The sequence below is a fragment of the Helianthus annuus genome, chromosome 9, assembly GCF_002127325.2.
Source record: "Helianthus annuus cultivar XRQ/B chromosome 9, HanXRQr2.0-SUNRISE, whole genome shotgun sequence".
NCBI classification, from domain to species: Eukaryota; Viridiplantae; Streptophyta; class Magnoliopsida; order Asterales; family Asteraceae; genus Helianthus; species Helianthus annuus.
The window spans coordinates 90,894,717-90,917,146 of record NC_035441.2 but is presented as its reverse complement, the minus strand read 5'-3'; the positions used below and the strand labels follow the sequence as shown (position 1 = coordinate 90,917,146).

The window sequence follows — 22,430 nt, the reverse complement described above, 5'->3', positions numbered from 1 at the left end:
GCAGAGTATACAAATATATTAACCTAATTAGGAAAAAAAACATCATGAACAAAACTTTTATAACACCAGATATAGACAAATAGAAAGATACATGTTATGGTTCAATTATTGTTCAAGAACACAACAATTAAGTCTTTCAATATAAAAAACACTTTCAAAAAAAACACCCTGAAAAAAACATTATAATAAGAATACAACAATTTAAACAAAAATAACAGTAAAAATGAGCATATCAACAAAAATTAACGGCAAAGATTCCGGTTTTAATAATGGACATGCAAAAACATAATCATAGCAATCGGTTGAAAATATGGACTAAAACAACTACAGTAAATGAATACAAAGTTACAATAAACATTATTACCTCAAAAATCAAGTAGCACAGAGGTTAGGGTTCATAAAATTAACCGGAAAAAAGTTACAATCAGTTACTAAATCAACAATCATAGCTTCAAAAATTACAAATTCAAGCTTTAACAAACTTACCGGAGCCAAAAGCGACGAAGATAATTGCGGAGATGATGAAGCCGATGGTAGATAGATAATCGATTTAGAGAGTAAGGATGAATGAGGGAATGAAAATCCCTAAATTTCATCATTTTAAATAGTTTTAAAACACCGATCTTCGTAATTTTGGAATGACTGATGTGATTGTGTATAGATTGGAGATATGCAATGATAATTTTTGGAAGAAATAATAGGAAACAGTGGAACTGTAAGCGTGGTTTTTTTTTTTAAATGGATTTCAAAAGAATAAAGTCATGTGAGTATGAACATGAATTTATGAAAGACTAAACCGGAATCAAGGTTTTCACGATATATATATATATATATATATATATATATATATATATATATATATATATATATATAATTGTTAAAAGTATTGAAAATAACAGGAGTAATAATTAAAAAATGGCAAAAAATGTTATTATTTTCAAATTCTTTATTATAAAAGTTAACACTCAGTAAATAATCATGTTTAAAATATACATATTAAGTATTAATGAAAACTCATAAGTCATTGAAGACTTCTTTATACACAACATTTGTTGTTTTATTTGTAGGCTTCCCATCTTTGTCCAGTATTAGCAGTTTAACACTGTCTCTTGTTTTAACTCTCGATAACGCGACATACAACTGACCATGCGTGAAAACCGGTTGTCTCAGGTACAGACCAACTCTAGAAAGTGATTGGCCTTGGCTTTTATTGATAGTCATGGCAAAGCAAACAACAACCGGAAATTGCCTTCTTTGAAATGAAAAGGGAATCTTCTTGTCTGAAGGTACTAAACTAATTCTGGGAATATAGGTTCGAGTACCAATGTTAGCTCCAGATATTATTTCAGCCTCTATTACACGGTTATACAACTTTGTAACCTTCAACCTTGTACCATTGCACAAACCATTTTTTTGATCAATGTTACGTAACAACATGACTGGCACACCAACTTTTAGAACCTGTGATTTGGTAAGCCTGAAACTTTAAGACCATTGAGAACATCCAGTGTGTATAATCTTTCTTGTATTGAAGTAAATTTTCAGTTGCACAAAGACGGTCGGAGCTTAGATACTCTCTTTCTTCACCGGGAAACAACGCTAACAGCCTATCATTAATCTCGTTAACAACCTCATTCTTCGGCGCAAGTATAGCCCTATCACTAAAATAATTTGGACTGCTAAAGTTATCGAGAATCGAAGGATAAACAAATTCAACCAGGCTGGAAATGGGATCGGAAGTATCATTAATTATAAGATTAGATGGCACTTCAATTGTCGCTTCTCCATCATTAGGACACCAACATTTCCCTCTCCTATATCCAAAAGCCACTTAGCAAAACTATTTATTTCCTGAATCTCAGATGGAGATCTTCCAGCGGTTAACCTCATATTCCTTGACAACGTTAGAACCTTACATTTACTCCACAAATAAGACGAACTTAATGATGCGTTCACTGTCTCTTGTCTTCCACCATTTCGAACAACGGGAAGTACTTGTCTAAAATCTCCACCAAAAACAATAACCTTACCACCAAATGAGATTTCAGAATTTCTTGAGGTGTCGAAATTGAAAATATCATTCATTGTCCGATCCAAGGCTTCAAACGCATGTTTATGGACATAGGTGCTTCATCCCATATAATAAGTTTGGTCTGATGCAACAATTTAGCGACATCACTATCTGCTTTTATATGACATACCGAATCCTCATTAAGATTCAAAGGAATACGAAATCTTGACTGTGCAGTCCTGCCGCCTGTCAATAACAGCGATGCAATTCCACTCGAAGCAACATTTAATACAATTTCTCTTTTTGATCGAAGTGCGGCAGACAACGTCTTCCATAAAAAGGTTTTCCCGGTGCCACCATATCCGTAAACAAAAAACATCCCTCCAGTGTTACCATCAACAGATTTCATTATCTCTTCAAACACCGACCTTTGTTCTTCAGTTAACATATTAAACAGATTAACATATTCCTCTGCAAGACCTAATACGTCGTAAGTACGCTCCTCGGTAATCAGACGATTGTCGAGATCAGATAACGAAAAAGAATCTGGAAAAGGCATTGTTGAGAAGTTCCGTAGCGATGAGCTATTCATACCTAAAAACTTTTCAATTTCCAACAAAGCGTAATTTTTAAGTTCGTCGTCTGGAATTGATAAACCTGTTACATGTTCAAATATAGATACAATGAGTATGATATTTTATTTAAACCATGTATGAAAAAAACTGATAAAGCAAAATGGCTTTTCTAAAGTTTCATAATGTACCTTGAACACGATGTAGTTTACTATATCTGTAGATGAAATCATCTGTCATGTATTTCCACGTGCTTTCCCATACGATCTCCGGTCTTGACATAGTATTGGACAATAGCATCATGCCAAATAAATTTCGTACATACGAAGCTGTTGCTGTTTCGTTTGCTTCTTTAATTGCTTCGATGTACTCTTTGTCATCATCTAAAAGACCAAGTGCGAAACACGCATCTCGAAATGTATCATGTACATGACCATTAACAGTTTTGATATCGTCATATGACTTAGGTCCTTTTACTTTATTGAGCAAGATTCTTAAAAAATAAGCTTCTCCAAGAGATGGAGCAACATTATGAATTCTGCCAATTGAGTTACCTTTCTTCCGAGGTTGCCAACAACGGTTTTCAATCTTCCATACATACCAAGTTGGAAACTGAACATAAGTTAGTGTACGCGCCAAATGGTCATCAGGGTCTTTGTTCCTTTCCATCCAAGATAGAAACATAGAACACTTGACATATGGCCTGTTAAGAACAGAATTGATGTCTTCATCTGCTCCAAAGACAACCGGTTGGAGACCTGGAAGATGGAATGGAAGCCTGATAACAGAAGGATATCTGTAATGTGCATCGTAACTAAATATCCTCCATGATGCCTCGCATGCTGAGATATACCGACAGTCATAATACTCTTTAATCTCATCTTTTTCATGTTGTTCATTATGATTATCACTATGCAAAACAACAATTGTTGCTCTATCAGGACCTTTGTTGATATACTTAATCAAATACTTAATTGACCCAACTTGGTTGCACCACTCCACGTTTATATGTGCCTGATACTTTTTCAATAACTTTTTGTTGTATGGTACAACACTTCTATTATCTAAATCGATCCGGTTTTTGACAACTGTTGCTCCATCATCTCTCCTTCTGTATAATGGGAAACCATTGGCGTCAATTGTCGTAGAATCTTGAAATCTTTTTGGAAAACCTTTTGAACACTGTTTATCAACCATACATGAGCAGTTCATATTAGCATTACCACACGGTCCATGAATCATAAAATCCTTCACAAGCGTATACAACTCTGGGTCATCATCTCTGTTTGGAATTTCGGCACATATGAACGGATCAACTTGGTCAACAGTGGGAAGTTTAGCTTCTGGTTCCATGAATAAGCACAAATGCGCATGAGGCAAGCCACGTTTTTGAAACTCAATTGTATAAATAACTACATAAAAATAATTTAAAATCAATAAAAGAAAATGTAAAAAATATACTTAAAAAAAAGATTGCATTACGTACTTGCTACTGCTTTTCCCAACATATGACATTCCTTTAAATCTTTACAAATTGCATCCAGCTTGACTTTAAATAACCTTGATAGGATATCAGGCCTATCTTCTGGATTCAGAGTAATGTCTTTAAGAAACCGTTTTACCTCTGGCCACTTGGGATTGCATGTAATGGTTATAAAAAAATCAGGATAACCGAACCATTTACATAAAGCCATCGCATCTAAATAGTTTTGCATCATATATCTAGCTCCACCGGTAAACGAAGAAGGCAATATAAGAGGTGTACCAACATTAGATATATCTTGCTGACCATTATTTCTCAATTTCCGGAGACTTTCATAGGTATCAGATCTTAGATTTTTTTGTTGAAAACGTATGTAGTTAAGTCTCTCGCTCTCAATCATCGTATAAGCATCAACCAAAAATTGTTGGAAAAGTCTCCTTGAATTTAGAATCAACGAAAATTGGTTTACTCTATCTTGAATACGATACGAAAAGAACTCTCTCATCGTACAATTTGGACGCTTCTTGTTGGTTACATCTATGACACCTCTATGAGGGATGTCAACTCTGTAACCATCATCTCCACATGGGAAGAGAATTGGGTATTGAAGAGCAAGGTAAGAAGGATGTAATTCACTTATTCGTTGAAGAGTCCCCGATTTAGTTTCAACAACAATATCTCTGTTCTCAATTGCGTTTTCAACATCTCCAACAATTAGAGCAGCAACCTCGCCACATGTTGGTAAGTTATACATTCGACCATCCTTGTCCCTTTTTCCAATAAGACGTACCTTAAGAGTAAGCTGCGGATCGTCATGAAAACAATCTCTAACCATCCTGTAAACTTTAACCAATACATTATCGGAGTCTAACACAGACTTGATATGTTGGATCAACTGACGATCAACTGAAGCAGAAGAGGATGTAGGTGACTCCTTAGATCGACTGTTTTTGACACATTTTTTATCAATGAAATATTAATTATTAGTTGAGAAACAATTGAAACAAATTATAATGTACGATACTTACCTAAAAATCGATTCTCGGTTTGAAACTTCGTTCTCTGTATCGTATATGTACAGCTGGCAAAACTTTGGTTTATTGGCATTCTCCGGCAACAGACTTCCAATACTATGATAGTTTTCACCGCTAATCCTGTAGCAAAATGGGCCATTACCTCTATTAACAGTCGGATCGACCTTACCACCCATTGATGTGAAAGCGAACATAGAATTATAACGGCGAATGTTTTTCAAAAAATGTTTGCTTTCATTATCCAAAGATGTAAACAGTTTCTGATAATTTGGTTGTGCATCTTTATAATCGGGTAGCTCTACTTTGGCATAACCACAACATAAAAAATAACTTGTTTTCCCATTATTGGTTCTACCTCTCGCCGTTTCTACATCCCATAACTTTGCCATGCATACTTGACATGTAATACACTGGTCACCATGATCTAAGTAATCTGTAGATTAGCATGGAAATAAAAATAAATGAAATTAATCGATGTATTTCAAGATAAAAAAATGGTATACAAAATAATGTCGAAAATATATAACTTAAGTGACTACCTGGTGAAACACCTTTGTAAGGATCTTCATCTAATGCTGCATCTGTAGTCAAATCAACCATTGGAATAGGAGATGTAATTCTTTGTCTGCCTAATAACTTAGATTTCCCAGGAGATAGCTTTGGAGACGTTTTGCGTAAAATAGGAGTTGTAGTCACTGTTGTTATGTTTGGAGAAATAGAAAAGCGACGGATACTTGTTGAAAGTGTTTGGTTGTTTGAAGCAAATGTGTGATCACCTAAATAAAATATGACTTTAGAAAATCGGGTATAATATTACTTGTAAATATTAACAAAAGTATAAAATTACCATTTTGTGTGTTGCAGTGAAAGGATCTTGTATTAGAAGAAGATTGTAAACTGTTCATAGCCTTGGATTTGCCTCGTAAGATAGGAGATTTTTTACTATCTAAATAAAGTCTCCTTAATCTCCGTCTCTCTTTAGTGTAACTTTGATAACTTTGCATGAAAACAACTGATATGAAAAGAAAAACGATATATATATAGTTTTAGACATATATATGTATCAAAATAGTTAAGTATGCAATTTTAAAAAATATGAAAAGTTTAAAGAAAATAAATAAATAAACCTGGCGAAATAGTAGATGCATGTTGTGAAGTAGTGGGAGTGTGTAATAAAATGGAAGACGAATTAGAAATCGACGATTCTTTTGTCTTAGACACCGGTAACACGTGTGATACGTTAGATCTTTTACTATCCAAATACAATTTTCGTAGTTTACGCCTCTCTCTGCACTCGTCTTGTGTAATTGCCGGAGTTAAAACTGTATTACCATGTAAAACCAAAGAAACGATATAATAGCATTAGTTGTCTAAAAAAATAACTATATATAAATCAATTAGCAGAAAGGGAACTTTGATAATAATTTAATTTTTCATAAAAATGTCATGATATTTGATATATCTAATTATTTTAGACATATAAATGTATCAAAAATAGTTAAGTATGCAATTTTAAAAATTATGAAAAGTTTAAAGAAAATGAATAAATAAACCTGGCGAAATAGTAGATGGATGTTGTGAAGTAGTGGGAGTGTGAAATAAAATGGAAGACAAATTAGAAGTCGACGATTCTTTTTTCTTAGAAACCGGTAACACGTTTGATACGTTAGATCTTTTAGTATCCAAATACAATTTCCGTAGCTTACGCCTCTCTCTGCACTCGTCTTGTGTAATTGCCGGAGTTAAAACTGTATTAACATGTAAAACAAAAGAAACAATATAATAGCATTAGTTGTCTAAAAAATCAGTATATATCAATCAATTAGTAGAAATAAAACTTTGGTAATATTGTAAGATTATATAAATATGTTATCATATTTGATATATGTTATTATGGTAAAAAAAATAATAACTTACTTTTAATAATTGATGCCACAATAACTATATAAACAAATATATGAATATATAAAATAAAAAAAATAACCAAACAAAGACACATATACGGCTAAAAAATGAATCTGATTGCATGGATTCTTGTGCTCAAAGATGTCATAGTGATAGGCATATGAAATAGTCAACATTCACTAATTGCTTGTACATCACACTTCATGATCTTTATATCTATCATTACATAAGATTATAATTTCATTTAGTTTCAATAAGGGTTTAAAACATTGCTCTCATCTGCATTATGAATTTGTGCATCATACGGTTGACAACTCTATGAAAATCAGGTAAAATAAATCATTTAATTCAATGTTGATGTTCATCTGTGATTTCCTGGTTGGATTTATTTAATAAAAATACAAATCTGGATACACTAAACTAAATGTAACTTGTTTCATTGACAGATTTACCTTCATTTAGTTAGTTAACATACATGATGTTCTTAGTGTATTTGCTGCATACATGTATTCTGGTATGAAAATATCTGATTTAGGTAGTGATTTGAATACACTCACATGCACGAAGACATTAAGAATACGATGCACACCAGGTGTTCGAAGAAATGACTATATGAAAAATGTTGTACTTAAAGAAAGAATAATCTTGTTAAAGTAAAAAAACAAATAATAATTAGGTGTTTTATATGATTAGGTTGTGAAGTTAAGTTGTTTTCGGATATGCATTTAGGGGGTAAGATGAAATGCAATAAGAAAGTTTGTTAGGCGTACTTGTTATGTTTTTAAACTTTGTATAGTTCAAGAAAGTTTGTTATTAGGTAAGATGAAATGGAACAACAAAGTTTGTTAGGATTACTTCTAATGTCTTTAAACTGTGTGAAGTTAATGAAAGTTAGACAACTAACATTACTTTAAACTACATAAAAAAGATTGGATTATATGTTATGAGTCTATGTTTTCTTTAAAATGGGTCAACCTTTGAACTGTTTCTTAGCATGGCCGGAGCTGAAAACTATGTTGTGGTTATATCGGATTCTGAAGACTCTTTGGCTAAATCAGAGGAGTTTGATGATAATGATGATGAAACTGGTCCGCTGATATTCATTGTGCCATACACCAAACCCTTTTTAAGTTCAGACAAAATTATATGTTAATAGACGTCTAATATGTTTACATAATTTGAAGAAGTTTGGTATTTTTTTAAATATTTGACATCATTAATGGAAATTATTAATATGTTTTGAAACTTATAGCGCATACCAGTTGGGGTAGCACGGATCACAGGAATTGACGAAACATTGAAAGTTAAGATCGTCAACAGGCAGAATGTCGAGACAAAACATGATGTTAGGGCGGAGCCAAATAAAAACAGTATCAAGTACGTTGTCAAAGGATGGGCGAAATGGCTTAAAGATAACAACATAAAAGAAGGTGATCATTGCAAGTTCCAGTACTTTCCAGATATTGGTGTTTTGTTCCTTGCCAATGTTTTCGGCTAGTGGTAATGTTTGAAACTTTGAATCACGGTAGAAGCATAACATATTGTTGTTTTGGCTAATGAAGTAAGGTAGCGTCAGTTATGTAGTGTTAAAAGTTGTTTTGTATGTGGTTAACATGTTTGATAGTTACAATCTTTATGTAGTTTGGACCGCTACTATCTAACCGTATTTATAAATATCTACCTGTTGTACTTTTAGTTTATAGCTTATATTTAATATTTAATACATATTTTGGGCTTTCAAATCAATTGAAAACTATAAAATCGATATAGATTTTTAAATAAATGTTGAAGATTAGGAACATAAGTTAGTAAATGAGAGTACTTCAATACCATTGGTAATGTCTGAAAAAGGACTTCTTAAGCTAACAGCTGCAACATCTAAATAAAAGAAACATAACATAAATAAAGCATATCGAGGTGGTTATTCTAGATATACAAAATATACAAACATCACAATAATCCAAAAAGTGTTACCTGTTGAGTTGTTTATATTGACTTCATTATTGGAGTTAAATGAAGATCTACGCTTGCATTTCCTTGAAATGGCTATCATTGTAATAAAGAAAATGAATTACATTCTAATTAAAATTATTATTATATATAAACAAACAAAAGAATGTCAAAGATAAATCAAAAAACACAACCTGAAGTGTTTCCCTGGTTTGATTGATTTCCCGAAGTATTGGAATCATGCTTTGACCGTTTACACATTGCGGAATAAGTTTTTAGAATAAGAAATTAATCGTTTGTTCAAACTGCCTTACTAATACCCTTGCAGTGAAAGGGATGTAGTCGTTGAACAAAAGAGTAGAAATGAGTTGAAATGAGATGAAGAGATTTATATGTTGTAATTTTTTTTTAAGGAAACATTAGTAATGTGAACATTTAAGGATATTCTTTATGATATTTAATGATTAATATCTCAATTTTGGAAAGTCAACAGTTTAAAATTTTTTTGGAAATCATAGTTAAAAAACCGATAAAAGTTACTATATATAAATAACTTTCCAACATTCAAACTTTAATATAAATATTATGCTTAATATTTACCAAATATAAATTTGGTTTATATGGCAACATTCCAACATTACAACTTTAATATAAATATTATGCTTATTTTTTATTAATAATGGAAACGTGTTAAGATTTTAAATAAAACTTTAAAATAATAAGAATGATATTAAGACATAACACAATATAGTGTTTAATAGTATCATCTTGAATTGATATAACAATTGAATACCATAATAAAAACAAAACATAATACATAGTTGTTAAAAAAGTAACATCATGTCATATCATAGAAAAAAAATATAAGTTAAATACAAATAAACGTTCATACGAAAAACTTATTTATAATGTAATCTCTTAATAAGATAAATTTCACGAAGTTCAACCATACAAATTAGTTATTCAAAAACCAACATAAAGTCTGCCCATAAAATGTTCAAAATATGAGTAAAAGAAAATAAACATAGATAAGTTTTAAAAAATACGGATATGACTATTAGATTCGGCACACTACTTTTCAATCTTTGGCTTCAAAATCCCAGCATTCAGGTTCAAATCTTCATCTTTATCACCGACAGTCTTACGGGGTTTAGTTGACGACTGGGAAGAAGATACATCGACATCATAGACGACATCCAAATTACGCTTAAGTTGATTGTCAACAATCTCCGCAGAACAGTTCATCTCAGCTCCAGAGGGTGTGGTAAAGATGCTTTTGATCACATTAGACACCGGAGTGTCTTCATCACCAGTACGGGATACAACATCCTGTAAACAAAAACTAAAAAGTTATGAAAAATATTTATAAAATATGGTGAATTACAAAATATTGAACCGTTAGTGAATTAATTAATTTGTAAGACATACCTTAACATCAAAGTTAACATTTGGATTTGAATCAGACAGAACAGCATCTAAATGTTCATCATCAGCAGGCTGTATTTATCGCATATATTTCAAAAAACATAGTAACATGGAATAACTTTTTATAACAACAACGATCAACTAACGTCTTGAAGGTATGGCGAACCTGGAAGTCATCAAAATGCCTATCAAGCTCGGAGATGATTTCAGGATTTCAGTCAACTTCGAGACAGAGTAACCATCTGCTTTGTTTTTTATGTTAAAGGAAGCTATGGTTATCTTAAACGCAAACCGTCGATTTAACAATGCCCTCAGCTCCTTGGGAAAGTTACCATCGCTGGCCAACTGTTTGATAAACATTATCATTGACATATTGCAGAAGTTCGATAGATAATTTACAAACATAGCAATTTAAAATATATACATTAAAATGTATAAACGAAGTAACGAAATTATATTGACACAAAGTAACTTACCTCAATGTTTTTATCCAAAAGTTGGTTTGCGTTAACCTTTAACAGTTTAAGAACTTCACGTTCAAACAACGTCAAAGTGACAATCCCGGTACAATCCTGAACACGAATTTGAACTTTTATCCTGTCAAAATATTAAATAAGATTTTCTTAATAACCATGTAAATTGTTTAGTACAAATAAACGAATCAATAAAATTAACCTAGGAACAGACAAAACGGTCCTTTTATTGCAACGATCAGTCTGACATTCCAAGACAGTTACTTCATCATAGCCTTCACTTCCATCTTGCTTTGCCTTGCAAATTGTGTTGTACATAACCTTTCTGTTGCAACTCTTACATGCATTGTAAAACCATGACTCTTCTGAAGCAAAGCTCTTAATAGTTCCGAGGATAATAACAAACTTTTGCTGTATACATATATGATAATTTAGAACATTATTAAAGTTAAAAATAATGGATATAAAAAATAAAACAATAAAGTATTGTAACCGTACTTCGGAGATTTGGCTTAATGCTCCAATTGTACTAAAGGAACCATCAGATAGATATTCCTCAGTCGTTGACTTGATAGCAGAAGAACTCAATCCAGAATAACCGGAAGATGTTGAAACATTAACCTGAGCAAGGAAACTGTACAGAAAAAATAATGATTGTTACAAAAGTAATACATATTCAAAAGATATTATAAAAAAGGTAATAAGATTACAAACCTTTTCTTGAAATCCAAAATCTCTTTCACCTCAGAGTTTATGAAGACTCGAGTTACATTATACAAATTGGAGACAAACAAATTACCTGTTTAATTATAGCAAAATGTTAATAAAACGACAACTGGTATAAAAAGCAATATGTAGTTGAATGAAAAGTGAGAGTGTCGGTATAGGATATACCTCCCCAAAATCTGTACTTCCCAAACTGAACAACGACCACAACATTCTTTTCATCCTTATTGTTCTCTCAAAATCTAAAATCTGATCAGCATAACAACCCCATAACGTGACGTAAATCTGATGGTGTCTAAAAAAAAAATTAAATAATTAAGTTGGTAGTTGTCAAAAACATATAAAATGGGATAAATATATAAGTAAAATAAGGTATATATATATATATATATATATATATATAGAGTAAGGTTAACATACAAAAAGCCTTATCATACATCACGTAGGAGACAATGGTAACCGTTGGATCAGGGGTATAATCACGCATGGGACCACATAATCACGCATGGGACCACATAATCACGCATGGGACTATAATCACGCACGTTCTATGATAATAACGCACGTTATATTTTTTGTCATGTATGTTAATGTAGGTTAAGCCTTGAAGTACATTATACTTTCTATATATATGTATATATATATATATATATGAATGTACTGCAAATCTTCCAAAATAAAGGTAGTCTTCTTCTCGTCTTTGCAGTTATTATGATCACTTTTATCATCTGACGGAAGACACTTGACCACAAAACCAATAACATCTAAAGATTACAGAATAATGAAATTAATATTACATAAAATATCTAAAAATTAAATTGATAAAAACGAAGATAAAATTAAAAATAATTTACCAATCGGGCTTTTGAAAGACTTGCTATCATCATGAGGGTCATCGACAACAGAATCAAATGGAGAAAAGTCAAATCCCCATTCAGCACCAACAGGCTCGTTGCATTCTTGGACAGTAGTGTTGTCATTTAGATTGATCTTGAACGAACTATGAACATATTTAACTTTCTGACGATTTTCACCCATCGAAGGGTTACGAATAGTTAAACATTGATTTTCTTTCAGCAAATGCTCATAACCAGTAGTGTTTTTTTGTAAAACAAATGCCTGCATTTTCGTGCCCTGAAAATTTTTTTTTATAAATAATTATAAAAAGAAACTAATTCATTTTATATTAAAAAAAAGTATGCATTGGTCTAAAAAAAACCTCCTGGTCCATAAATATCATGTTTTAGCAATAAATCTTCCTAGGATTGTTGAAGGTAGGTCTTGTCCATAGCCGTACTATGCGGATTCTGATAGTGTAATCATCAACATTAAGATCAACATTATTAAGAAGTGTGATAGCAGCCTGTTTCATCTCTGAAATTAATAAAATTAATTAAAGTAAGTTTCTTGATGATGATATAGAACAATCTTTGAAGAAAAGAACATGAAAAACATCGTATGTTTACTGATGACTAAAATAACTATATAACTATAAATATATGAAATACAATGAAACTCACAAAACTCATACCAGAAGATATGTATATCGAAATATACAATGTCAGTAGTTGTGATGTGTATGAATCATAACAAATGAGACTTATTTATAAAATAAAGTGATCACTTAATTGTGGTGGCGATATTTTTTATTTTAATTATATTTTGCAACCTTTACTAAAATATAAAAATTACATTAATCTAAGTTATATGATTCATCAGTTTCCATAATTATCAACATGAAATTGCAAAGTAAGGAAGGAATTTTTATGATTAATAAGTTTCAAATTAAGGAAGAAGTTTCGAATTTGCAACCTATTAAGAGAAAGTTGGCTTTCTGTAATTAAAAAGAATATAAAAAGCTTATTTATGATAAATGTTAAATCTATATATAAAAAGTTTATAATGTAACAGGTCAAAACTATAATGCAAGGTTTAAAAATGAAAATCATAGTGTTATCTATATATATTAATAAATGAGATGATGTGGGCTATGTGTCCTTGAATGGTGAAGCCATTTTGATGATGTGGCATCCTATGGTTGAGGAGATGATGATTTTGGGAGGGAAGACACAATATTAGATGGTTTGAGAATTGGACACGGGATCCGAATTATAATCGGGTCAAGTTAATGGATCTTATATATTATCTTTTCCAAACAACAATTGTTCACAGCCTCACTTTTTTGAAACCCTAGATATATTTTTCTCTAATCTGGTTCTTCCTTCTTCACCGATCAAGCATAGGTATGTTAATTTTCTTTTCTGTCTTTGATTTTTCTTTGTTATTTTAAACACAATCTATCTCTTTCTTAAACCCTAGATATCATCTATCGATCATCGCCGCATTTTCTTCTTAAATCACCATATACCAGGTTCGTTCTTGCAAATGAGGTCTTATTTTTTCGCCGTTAAATCTTCTTTTGATGTTATTTGTAATACAACCCATACAAACTTGGCTGAATCATTTGAATCGTCCATCGATTTGAGCAGATTCATGTTGTATCATTCATATTTTCCTTTAATTAGGGCTTTTTTCTATCATTAGAGTTTTTATTGATATTTAACTTACCTGATCCATACAATTTTTTTATGTTTGAATTGTCCAGCAATTTGTCGGAAAATTCGAAATTCTAACAATTCAGTAACCAGGTTTGCGATTTTGTGTAGTATTTTGGTTTTTATAATATTCATTTTATGTATGTTCTTCAGATCTTCTACGTTCCAAATAGACTGTTGACCAGCATGTAAAAATATCTTGAAAATTTTATAAAATTAGGGCATATCACTAGAATATGGTGTGAAAAAAGAAGTTTTGTCAATGAATATTTCTAAACGAATGTAGCTTACTATTCTTGGGTTGTTTTTTTACAGAGATAGAAGTTGAGTTTTGTTTATTTATCTTGGTTTTTTTTTTTCTGTTCATGCTCTTTCTATTTTTGGGGATTGGTTTTGCTGTTCAATTTTTCAAGTTGCCATGGCTTAATGTTCATCTTACAAAGATCTGGCCTTTTGAAGTTTAGGCATAATTTTGAAACTTTATGTCATTATCTTTTGAAGTTCATATTGTTAGTTTTGTCAATTATGAGTTTTTCTATTTATGTTTAAATATACCTTTAATTTCTTTCTAAAGATGCTTTTGTTTCCATAAATACATTACTGTTTTAAAGGTTGATTTTTCTATTCTCAATTATAACTCGGTTTCTGTAATTAGAAATTGTTTTTATAAATAAGTTACCGTTATATTTTTTTAAAATATTCCTTTATTCTTTGTAGTTATGGATCCTAAAAACACAGCTCCAATCGTTTTTAAAGTTGATTGATGACTGTGATCCTATATTTTTTGTATGTTTCTTTAGTTTTCATTTTATCAACAGACAATAAGTTATTTAAGCTTATATGTTTTTTGTATCGATTCATAGGAAATACCGTATGATTTTGCAAGCTTATTGTGGGGAGGAAAAGTTCCATATGGTCAATGTCTTGAACTTATTGATGATGACTTATGCAATTGCAGGAGTCTGAATCTTCTTCGAACACAAGAGGTAAGTTTAATTTTATCGTTTTTTTTGTGTTTTTTGATCCAGTATAATGATAGTTTTCATCGTTTATGCTAATCTCTATAATTTTTAAGTTATTTTGTTTATTTTTTTTGGCAAATCTAACTATGATATTATTTGAAATTTGAAAACCTTTGTTTTTTTTTACTAATAAATTTTGTATTGTATTAAGATGTATTAATGATTCTTTTGTTTTGATTTTTTATTTCTGTTTTTCTTTTTTCATGATTAACTAATAAATTTTATATTGTGTTAATTTTGAATCCATTAAAGATTATGTAAATTTTTAGTGTGTGATATGTATTTACGGAATATTGATTGTGTTTCTAAAAATAAATAGGTTTAAAATTTTTTGAAACCGTTCATTTTTAATTATTTGTTTTAGAAGTTTCTCCCGATATTATAAGTTTGTTTCTATAAATAGTTTACCGTTTTAATTTTTAAAAAGCCTTCATATTTCATTTCCATATATGGATCAGAGTAACAACTTTCCTTCATTTTTAAAGCTTATTGAGGAAGATGACCCATTATTTTTGGTATATTTATTTGTTTTCTAATTATTATTTTTTTCATTGTTTTTTTTTCTTATTTTGTTAAATTTAATTACTATTCGTATTAGATTGTTAAACATTTTTTCCCTTATATTTAGTTCAAAGATGATTGGGATAAAAAAACTGAACCGAAAGAGCAAAGCAAGTGTTCTTTTATGATGAAAATCTAAGTTCAAAGGTTTGTGTTCATTTACTAAATTATAGGAGTTTGTAAATTAATTGAATTGTTTTACCTTTATTTTTTCATTTTTGAAAGGTTGATGTTTTATGTTTCTTAGGATGATCCGAAGGGGAAATCAAATGTTGTTGTTATGAAAATCTAACTTTAAAGGTTTTTGTTCACTTAGTTTAATTTTATCTTTTTTTGGTGTTTTTTGATCCGTTATAATGATAGTTTTCAACGTTTATGCTAATATCTATAATTTTTAAGTTATTTTTTTTTATTTTTTTTTGGCAAATCTAACTATGATATTTTTTTAAATTTGAAAATCTTTGTTTTTTTACTAATAAATTTTGTATTGTATTAATATGTATTAATGATTCTTTTGTTTTGGTTTTTTATTTCTGTTTTTCTTTTTTTTCAATATTAACTAATAAATTTTATATTGTGTTAATATTAAATCCATTAAAGATTATGTAATTTTTAGTGTGTGATATGTTTTTACGGAATATTGATTGTGTTTCTAAAAATAAATAGGTTTTAATTTTTTTTTTGAAACCGTTCCTTTTTAATTATTTGTTTTAGAAGTTTCTCCCGATATTATAAGTTTGTTTCTATAAATAGTTTACCGTTTTAACTTTTAAAAAACCTTCATATTTAATTTCCAGAGATGGATCAGAGTAACAAATGTCCTTCATTTTTAAAGCTTATTGAGTAAGATAACCCATTATTTTTGGTATGTTTATTTGTTTTCTAATTATTTTTTTTTTGTCATTGTTTTTTTTTTCTTATTTTGTTAAATTTAATTACTATTCGTATTAGATTGTTAAATATTTTTTCCCTTATAAGTAGTTCAAAGATGATTGGGATAAAAAAACTGAACCGACAGGGAAAGCACGTGTTCTTTTGTGATGAAAATCAAGGTTCAAAGGTTTGTGTTCATTTACTATATTATTAAAATATATTGTTCGCCGCTATGTAACCGTCGGTCAAACTCACGTTTTAGTTAATCCTGACCGTAATAATTCAGGCAGTTATCTCCAAGATTTAATCTTATCCGTTCAAACCAAAAAAACTGGCAGTTTTTTTTTTCAACGCCAGTTGAAGTTCCCTGGATTTTCTGCATGTTTTTCGTTACGTGGGTACCCTCCCTCGACCGTTGCCCTACAATTATACAGATACACTCGCTTCCTCATTCACTTTCAAATCATCTTCTTCCTCTCTCTAAAATTTCTCTGATTTCGATTGCCGGTTATAATGGATACAATCACAAATCCAAATCAATAAACCCAGATCAACAAGATGAAACATATCAATTCAATTGCGGCGTTTCTAGAAGTGATTATCATGTCGTTGCTGATGAATCTCAACCTCAGCCAATCAACCGATACTGCTTCCCACTTGACTTCGCTGCTTCTTCACATGAGGAAACCCTAGAAGCGAAATCTCAACCTCAGGTACTGTCAGTTTCGTATTTTTTTGGTAACTTCGCTTTAGAATTTAGGGTTCGCAATTTCACATACAACTCTTGGCGGGGTAAAATCCGGAGGGCTCGTGGTGGAAATTGATAGTTTCTACCATTGAAGCAACTGTGATTTTGCAGCCATGGCGTTCACCATGCTCACCACTCTGTTGAATTCTCGCTCAAATATCTATTCAAACTGCCAACCTGGTGTTTGATTAATTGATTCCCATATATTGTGTTATTTCATATATTGTGTTATTTCATACATTGTGTTATTTCATATATTGTGTGATTTAGATGCGAAACTATGCTGCAAAAGATATTAAATTTGGAGTGGATGCTAGAGCTTTGATGCTAAGAGGTGTTGAAGAGCTTGCTGATGCTGTTGAAGTTACCATGGATCCTAAGGTTTTTATTTTATTTTTTTATTTTTTGAATTTTTGTTTTTTGTTTGTGATTAGTGTATTTTGTAATTTAGTTGTTGGTTAAGTGTAGAATGTACTGCACAGTTGAGATGTTTGATTTTTTTGAAGGATTAATGGTATAGTTATTGCTGTTTTGTGTGCATAATTGACTTGTGTTATTTGGATTTGTTGCTTAAATGACAACACATTAGTTACTTGATAGTGTCATGATAGTTGATCATTAACTGCAATTGCATATTCTAAGGAGTAAAAGACAGGGTTAAGAACGTTGGTGCGAGTCTCATCAAGCAGGTTGCTAACGCCATCAATGACGTTGCTGGTGATGGTGAGTTTTCTTTTGCCTCTCTAATTTTTTTCGAAAAAGTTGAATCATTGTCTCAAAGCCGACACGATTTACTATATTTCAGGTACCACTTGTGCAACGGTTCTAACGAAGGCAATCTATTCCGAAGGCTGCAAATCAGTTGCAGCTGGAATGAATGCCATGGATCTTAGACGTGGGATCACCATGGCAGTTGATTCAGTAGTCACAAACTTGAAGAGTCGAGCCAGAATGATCTGCACATCCGAAAAGATAGCTCAGGTTTGTTTGGTTTATTGCACCGAAGAGAAAAATAGTAATGGACATCTCAGCCCCACTGGTTTCGCTTTGGATTATTAGCGTGTAGATTTTAGAATTTGTTTACATCATTGTGTTTTTTTTCGTCATTGTGTTTTTTTCGTCATTGTGTCTTGTCTCCAACTAAGAGCATAACAATATTCGCATTCAAAACCAACAATACATCCTTGGTTTCATCCACAGAATCCACTCTCACATCCTCACTTTGTTGTGTTTTTTATTACTGTTTATATTTGATTCCGATGGCAAGGATGACCCCTGCTGGTTCAATTGAAGATGATGTTTAAAAAGGGGAAGGAATGGAGGAGTTGATTCCGTCTGAGACGTCATGTAGAAGAATATCGAATCGTTCTTAGGTTCCTCTGGCGAGTTCAAGGGTAAGTAAGTTCTGAAACTGTTTTTTTTCTTTTGATTCCTTTGTTTCCAATTAACGTCGTTTAACCTTCCAGTCACCGGAACCATCACAGTTGCCGTTGATTCCGACACCGGTTCCGGATATTGATGTTGTTTTTCAACTTTTCTAGCGACGGGATTTGATCAGTGAATAAAAGAAGAGCGCCGTTCTTGTGACAACCCTCACAAAACCAGGTATCCGTACGACTTAATTAACTATTAATTGTTGCCTAATTACTGTGCTTAACTGAGATTTATGATAAACTGCTACTTGATTATTGATACTTGTACATATCTGCATCATACTTTGATTTTCCGTCACTACATTATTTACTTACTGAACTCTAGTGACAAACATGATGCACAAAAGCACAGTAGCATTTGAACGGATAACCTATTGAACATGCTGATATAGCCAGCATCAGGCAAACACTGCCTCTAAAGGCCTGAACGAGCCAGAAATATTTTACTACACCCGTAGTGTGTGTAGGGATACAAGGGTTGTATAATTGCGTCTCTAGGAATAAGATACAGAGATTGGATGTGCCTAAAACGTACTCTAAGCACAAAACACATCACTTTTATCAACACACTAGCTTCTAGCTAATTAATAAAGTGCCAAAATATGAGGAATTATTCCTGACACTTTGCAGAATAAATTGTGTCGCTAAAAATATTATTTACAACGCTTAAAGGATTACGTAAGCACTTTAGCGGATTACTATCCGACCGAACAACCGGACTATACCCGGAACATAAAAATATTGCCAGAAATATTATTGGTATTTTTCTGAGCCAGTTAGGGTCCCTGATTACCCTAACACCCGCACTATAACGCATCAAACAACTAACGGGGTTAATCCCTAAAGTTAACCGACTTAACTTAACTAAACTCTAACTGAACGATCAAGAGCCAACCGGATACCCCCCCCCCCTAATGGGATCGGTCACTATGATGTGACATAAGGGTACACCTTTTGATTATTTAATTTGATTTCGTGGATATCTAGACGACGCATAAACCGTTGGACGATGGCACAAATTTCTCTATATAAACACACACCCACACATGAGAGATCATCACATTCACCAACTTCACTCTCTCTCTTGCCCTCCTCTCCTCTCGGCCGTGACCACCCACCCCCATCCATCATATTTTCGGTTCTTGTCTTGCCATTCCAAGCTCACACAAGTGTCGGGGATCACGTACGAGGAAGCTTGAAGCAAGCGGAAGTTGGAGGACCTCGTTCATTTGCTTTTATCCATGCCATTTTCGCCAAAGATCTTCCCTAGCCCCGAGCTAGAGGTATAACATTTAAAACTCGTTCTTGATCGTATCTAAAGTGGTTAAAAGGATTTTTAACGGTTAAAAGTCGGTAACCCATCTTTTGAATCTAAAAAGTCTACTAAAACTCGAATATTGTTGGTTAAAAGCATATAACGCGTGTAAAAGTCGTAGTACTTGAATATGTTGATTTTTGAGGCCCGATCTACGATGTGGTGGCTCTTATCATCGTTTAACCCGAATTTGTTAAGATCATGTATCTTAACATAAGCATGTTTCTAGCGGTACGAGGGTTAAAAGGTGAAACTCCACCACACGGGAAACATGAACTTGTGTAAAAGTGTTTTGACATGAAAAATAGTATTTAAAACGAGCCGATCTACGTATAAGTGTCGAGAAAATCATGTTTTATATAAGTTGGATAACATGCTAACAAAGATGATTTTTATAAACTACAAGTGTATAAACACTTGTGAAACGAAAGATCCGACAAAATAACAATTTTTATAAAAATTGTCGGGAAGTTGTAAAGAATGATTTGTTTCAAAAACGGGGTTTTTGCAAGACTAAACTATTTTATACATAGATCCACTAAATATAACGAGATCTACACAATAGTTTTAGAAAAACTACAAGTTCATGTAATAATGCGATTTTACATACTAGTCTACAAGTTTGAAGTGTTGAAACTTGTTTAATGTGTTGGAAATTGATTGGTTGATTTAAAAGAAGTATTGGAATGATTTTGTAAGAGAAAATGATACACTTAAAAGCGTGGCCACCTCCAGTTACAGGGGAAACTCTGGCGAAATTTTCTAAAAATCTAACACTTAGAATTATTTACAAGTGTTAGACTACTTTTGACATATTTTCAAATATAATTCGCCATGACTTTATTTACAAATATTCGGAGGTGGGGTTTTCACAAAAATAAACGTGATAAATATTTATTCGATAAATATATTTTTCACAACACTGTTTATGATTATTTTGTGAAAATGTATAAATATTATTTTTAGAGTAAAAATAATATTTACTAACTTTGTCGAACCCAAAATAATACAAACGCTTATACGACAAACATATAAGTTACAACGGTAATTACTATTACCACTTAATCGCCAAAACGTAACTTACGCCTTATCCGGAAATATTCATAAATACGGATATTGTCAACGTATTATTTTGGAAAGTATTATGTAAAGAGAAAATATATTATTTTTGAGAAAAATAATTATATTTTGGGAATGAGAAATAAAATATATTAAGTGAGACTTAACATTATAAACACGCATGTATTAATTCCCCTATCCTTGGGAAGGAGGTTCTCTACCAAGTATATACGCGGAACGGTTGTCTAACTGTTTCCCGAAAATGTAAACTATAAAGCTAAGGCACGACCATCCGTCTAATAGAATTAGCACATGTAGGTCGTTGCGCAGCAGTTGGATATTTGGATTACTTGGTATTGTGATGCACTCACTGTGAGTTCATGTCCCCCTTTTCTCTTAACTGTTTTCAGTTTTATAAACTGCGGGGGTGAAATACATGTTACAATGATTATGAATATGTTTATACATGGTATGGATAGCGTAAGGAGGGTTACTACTTAGATCATGTGAGTGGGTAGGCACAACTTGAGGCCATTAATCCTCGTAGTAGGACCGAGGGACAGGAGCGGTAGATCTATCTGGGTGTAGCGAGCCCAGCCCCAGGTCCAGCTGAACGGACCTCGGGGTGACTTAGTGCCCGACGCATAAATCCGCTAGGTTTGAGTCATCCCTACTTGCACTTCACACATATCAATGGCCTTGCAAACCATTGGTGATCTCTTTTTCCTTATTTGCTACATACCAGGTTTTTGATAAAGATAAAGGTTTATTTACTCACTTTCGCATGAACTCGCTCAACATTATTGTTGATTTTTCAACTTACATGTATTTCAGGAAACTAACGATCTGGCGCGGTATGGCTTGTTTTCCGCTGCATTAGGCCCGAGGTCATCCAGGGTTCGAGGCTTGTGACTCTTTCCTGGACAAGTCACAGTCCCTGAACCATGTTTATTTTAAGTTTGCATTTGTAATGTTTAGACAAGTTATGGTTGTTGGGTGTTAACCTGTTAAGACAATGTTTAATATTTTTATTATCAATGGATGATCTTGCATATTTTTAAATCATATAGCTTGTTATGATTAAGCTATGGTATTAAGAAGTCACACCAAATTAACCACGCTTCCGCAAAGCCAGGGTGTGACAGCTTGGTATCAGAGCTCTAATCATAGCGAACTAGGATTCTTTCTCGAGTCTAGACTATAATCACTAGGGCTCTCACGAAAACATTTTTTTTTGTACTGCATACCACTTAAGTCCAGATCCAAAACGTTTTTATAAACAAAT

At 32.1% G+C, this 22,430-nt stretch overlaps 3 protein-coding genes across 3 annotated transcripts; 1 reads left to right on the top strand and 2 right to left on the bottom strand.

Annotated features, from left to right (window-relative positions):
* Nucleotides 1-2,081: 2,081 nt before the first annotated feature.
* LOC110875816 lies at nucleotides 2,082-5,700 on the bottom strand. Its single transcript, XM_022124015.2, has 5 exons — nucleotides 5,640-5,700; nucleotides 5,095-5,533; nucleotides 4,070-5,010; nucleotides 2,775-3,995; nucleotides 2,082-2,668 (listed from the first exon to the last, which is right to left on the bottom strand). Exons 1-5 carry the CDS (start codon nucleotides 5,698-5,700, stop codon nucleotides 2,082-2,084), a joined length of 3,249 nt encoding a protein of 1,082 aa, XP_021979707.2.
* Nucleotides 5,701-10,026: 4,326 nt separating this feature from the next.
* LOC118481747 (replication protein A 70 kDa DNA-binding subunit B-like) lies at nucleotides 10,027-12,617 on the bottom strand. Its single transcript, XM_035976975.1, has 9 exons — nucleotides 12,434-12,617; nucleotides 12,241-12,343; nucleotides 11,765-11,874; nucleotides 11,568-11,652; nucleotides 11,352-11,487; nucleotides 11,056-11,264; nucleotides 10,857-10,977; nucleotides 10,384-10,452; nucleotides 10,027-10,284 (listed from the first exon to the last, which is right to left on the bottom strand). The coding sequence occupies exons 1-9, from the start codon at nucleotides 12,615-12,617 to the stop codon at nucleotides 10,027-10,029; spliced, it is 1,275 nt and encodes a 424-aa protein (XP_035832868.1).
* Nucleotides 12,618-16,952: 4,335 nt separating this feature from the next.
* LOC110874387 lies at nucleotides 16,953-17,866 on the top strand. The gene is made up of 2 exons (XM_022123083.2): nucleotides 16,953-17,303; nucleotides 17,609-17,866. The coding sequence occupies exons 1-2, from the start codon at nucleotides 16,971-16,973 to the stop codon at nucleotides 17,798-17,800; spliced, it is 525 nt and encodes a 174-aa protein (XP_021978775.1). The 5' UTR covers nucleotides 16,953-16,970; the 3' UTR covers nucleotides 17,801-17,866.
* Nucleotides 17,867-22,430: the final 4,564 nt, after the last annotated feature.

What these genes read in the sequence shown, in the direction of transcription:
- LOC118481747 (XM_035976975.1), bottom strand. Translation starts at nt 12,617, where the DNA reads ATGGGTGAAAATCGTCAGAAAGTTAAATATGTTCATAGTTCGTTCAAG. An exon ending in ATTTTGGATTTCAAGAAAAG is followed by an intron (nt 11,488 to 11,567) that starts GTTTGTAATCTT and finishes TTTTCTGTACAG; the next exon opens with TTTCCTTGCTCAGGTTAATG. An exon ending in TTTTGGATAAAAACATTGAG is followed by an intron (nt 10,453 to 10,856) that starts GTAAGTTACTTT and finishes CGATAAATACAG; the next exon opens with CCTGCTGATGATGAACATTT.
- LOC110875816 (XM_022124015.2), bottom strand. Translation starts at nt 5,700, where the DNA reads ATGGTTGATTTGACTACAGATGCAGCATTAGATGAAGATCCTTACAAA. An exon ending in GTTGGGAAAAGCAGTAGCAA is followed by an intron (nt 3,996 to 4,069) that starts GTACGTAATGCA and finishes ATTTTTATGTAG; the next exon opens with TTATTTATACAATTGAGTTT. An exon ending in TAAACTACATCGTGTTCAAG is followed by an intron (nt 2,669 to 2,774) that starts GTACATTATGAA and finishes AACATGTAACAG; the next exon opens with GTTTATCAATTCCAGACGAC.
- LOC110874387 (XM_022123083.2), top strand. Translation starts at nt 16,971, where the DNA reads ATGTTTTTCGTTACGTGGGTACCCTCCCTCGACCGTTGCCCTACAATT. An exon ending in AAGCGAAATCTCAACCTCAG is followed by an intron (nt 17,304 to 17,608) that starts GTACTGTCAGTT and finishes TGTGTGATTTAG; the next exon opens with ATGCGAAACTATGCTGCAAA.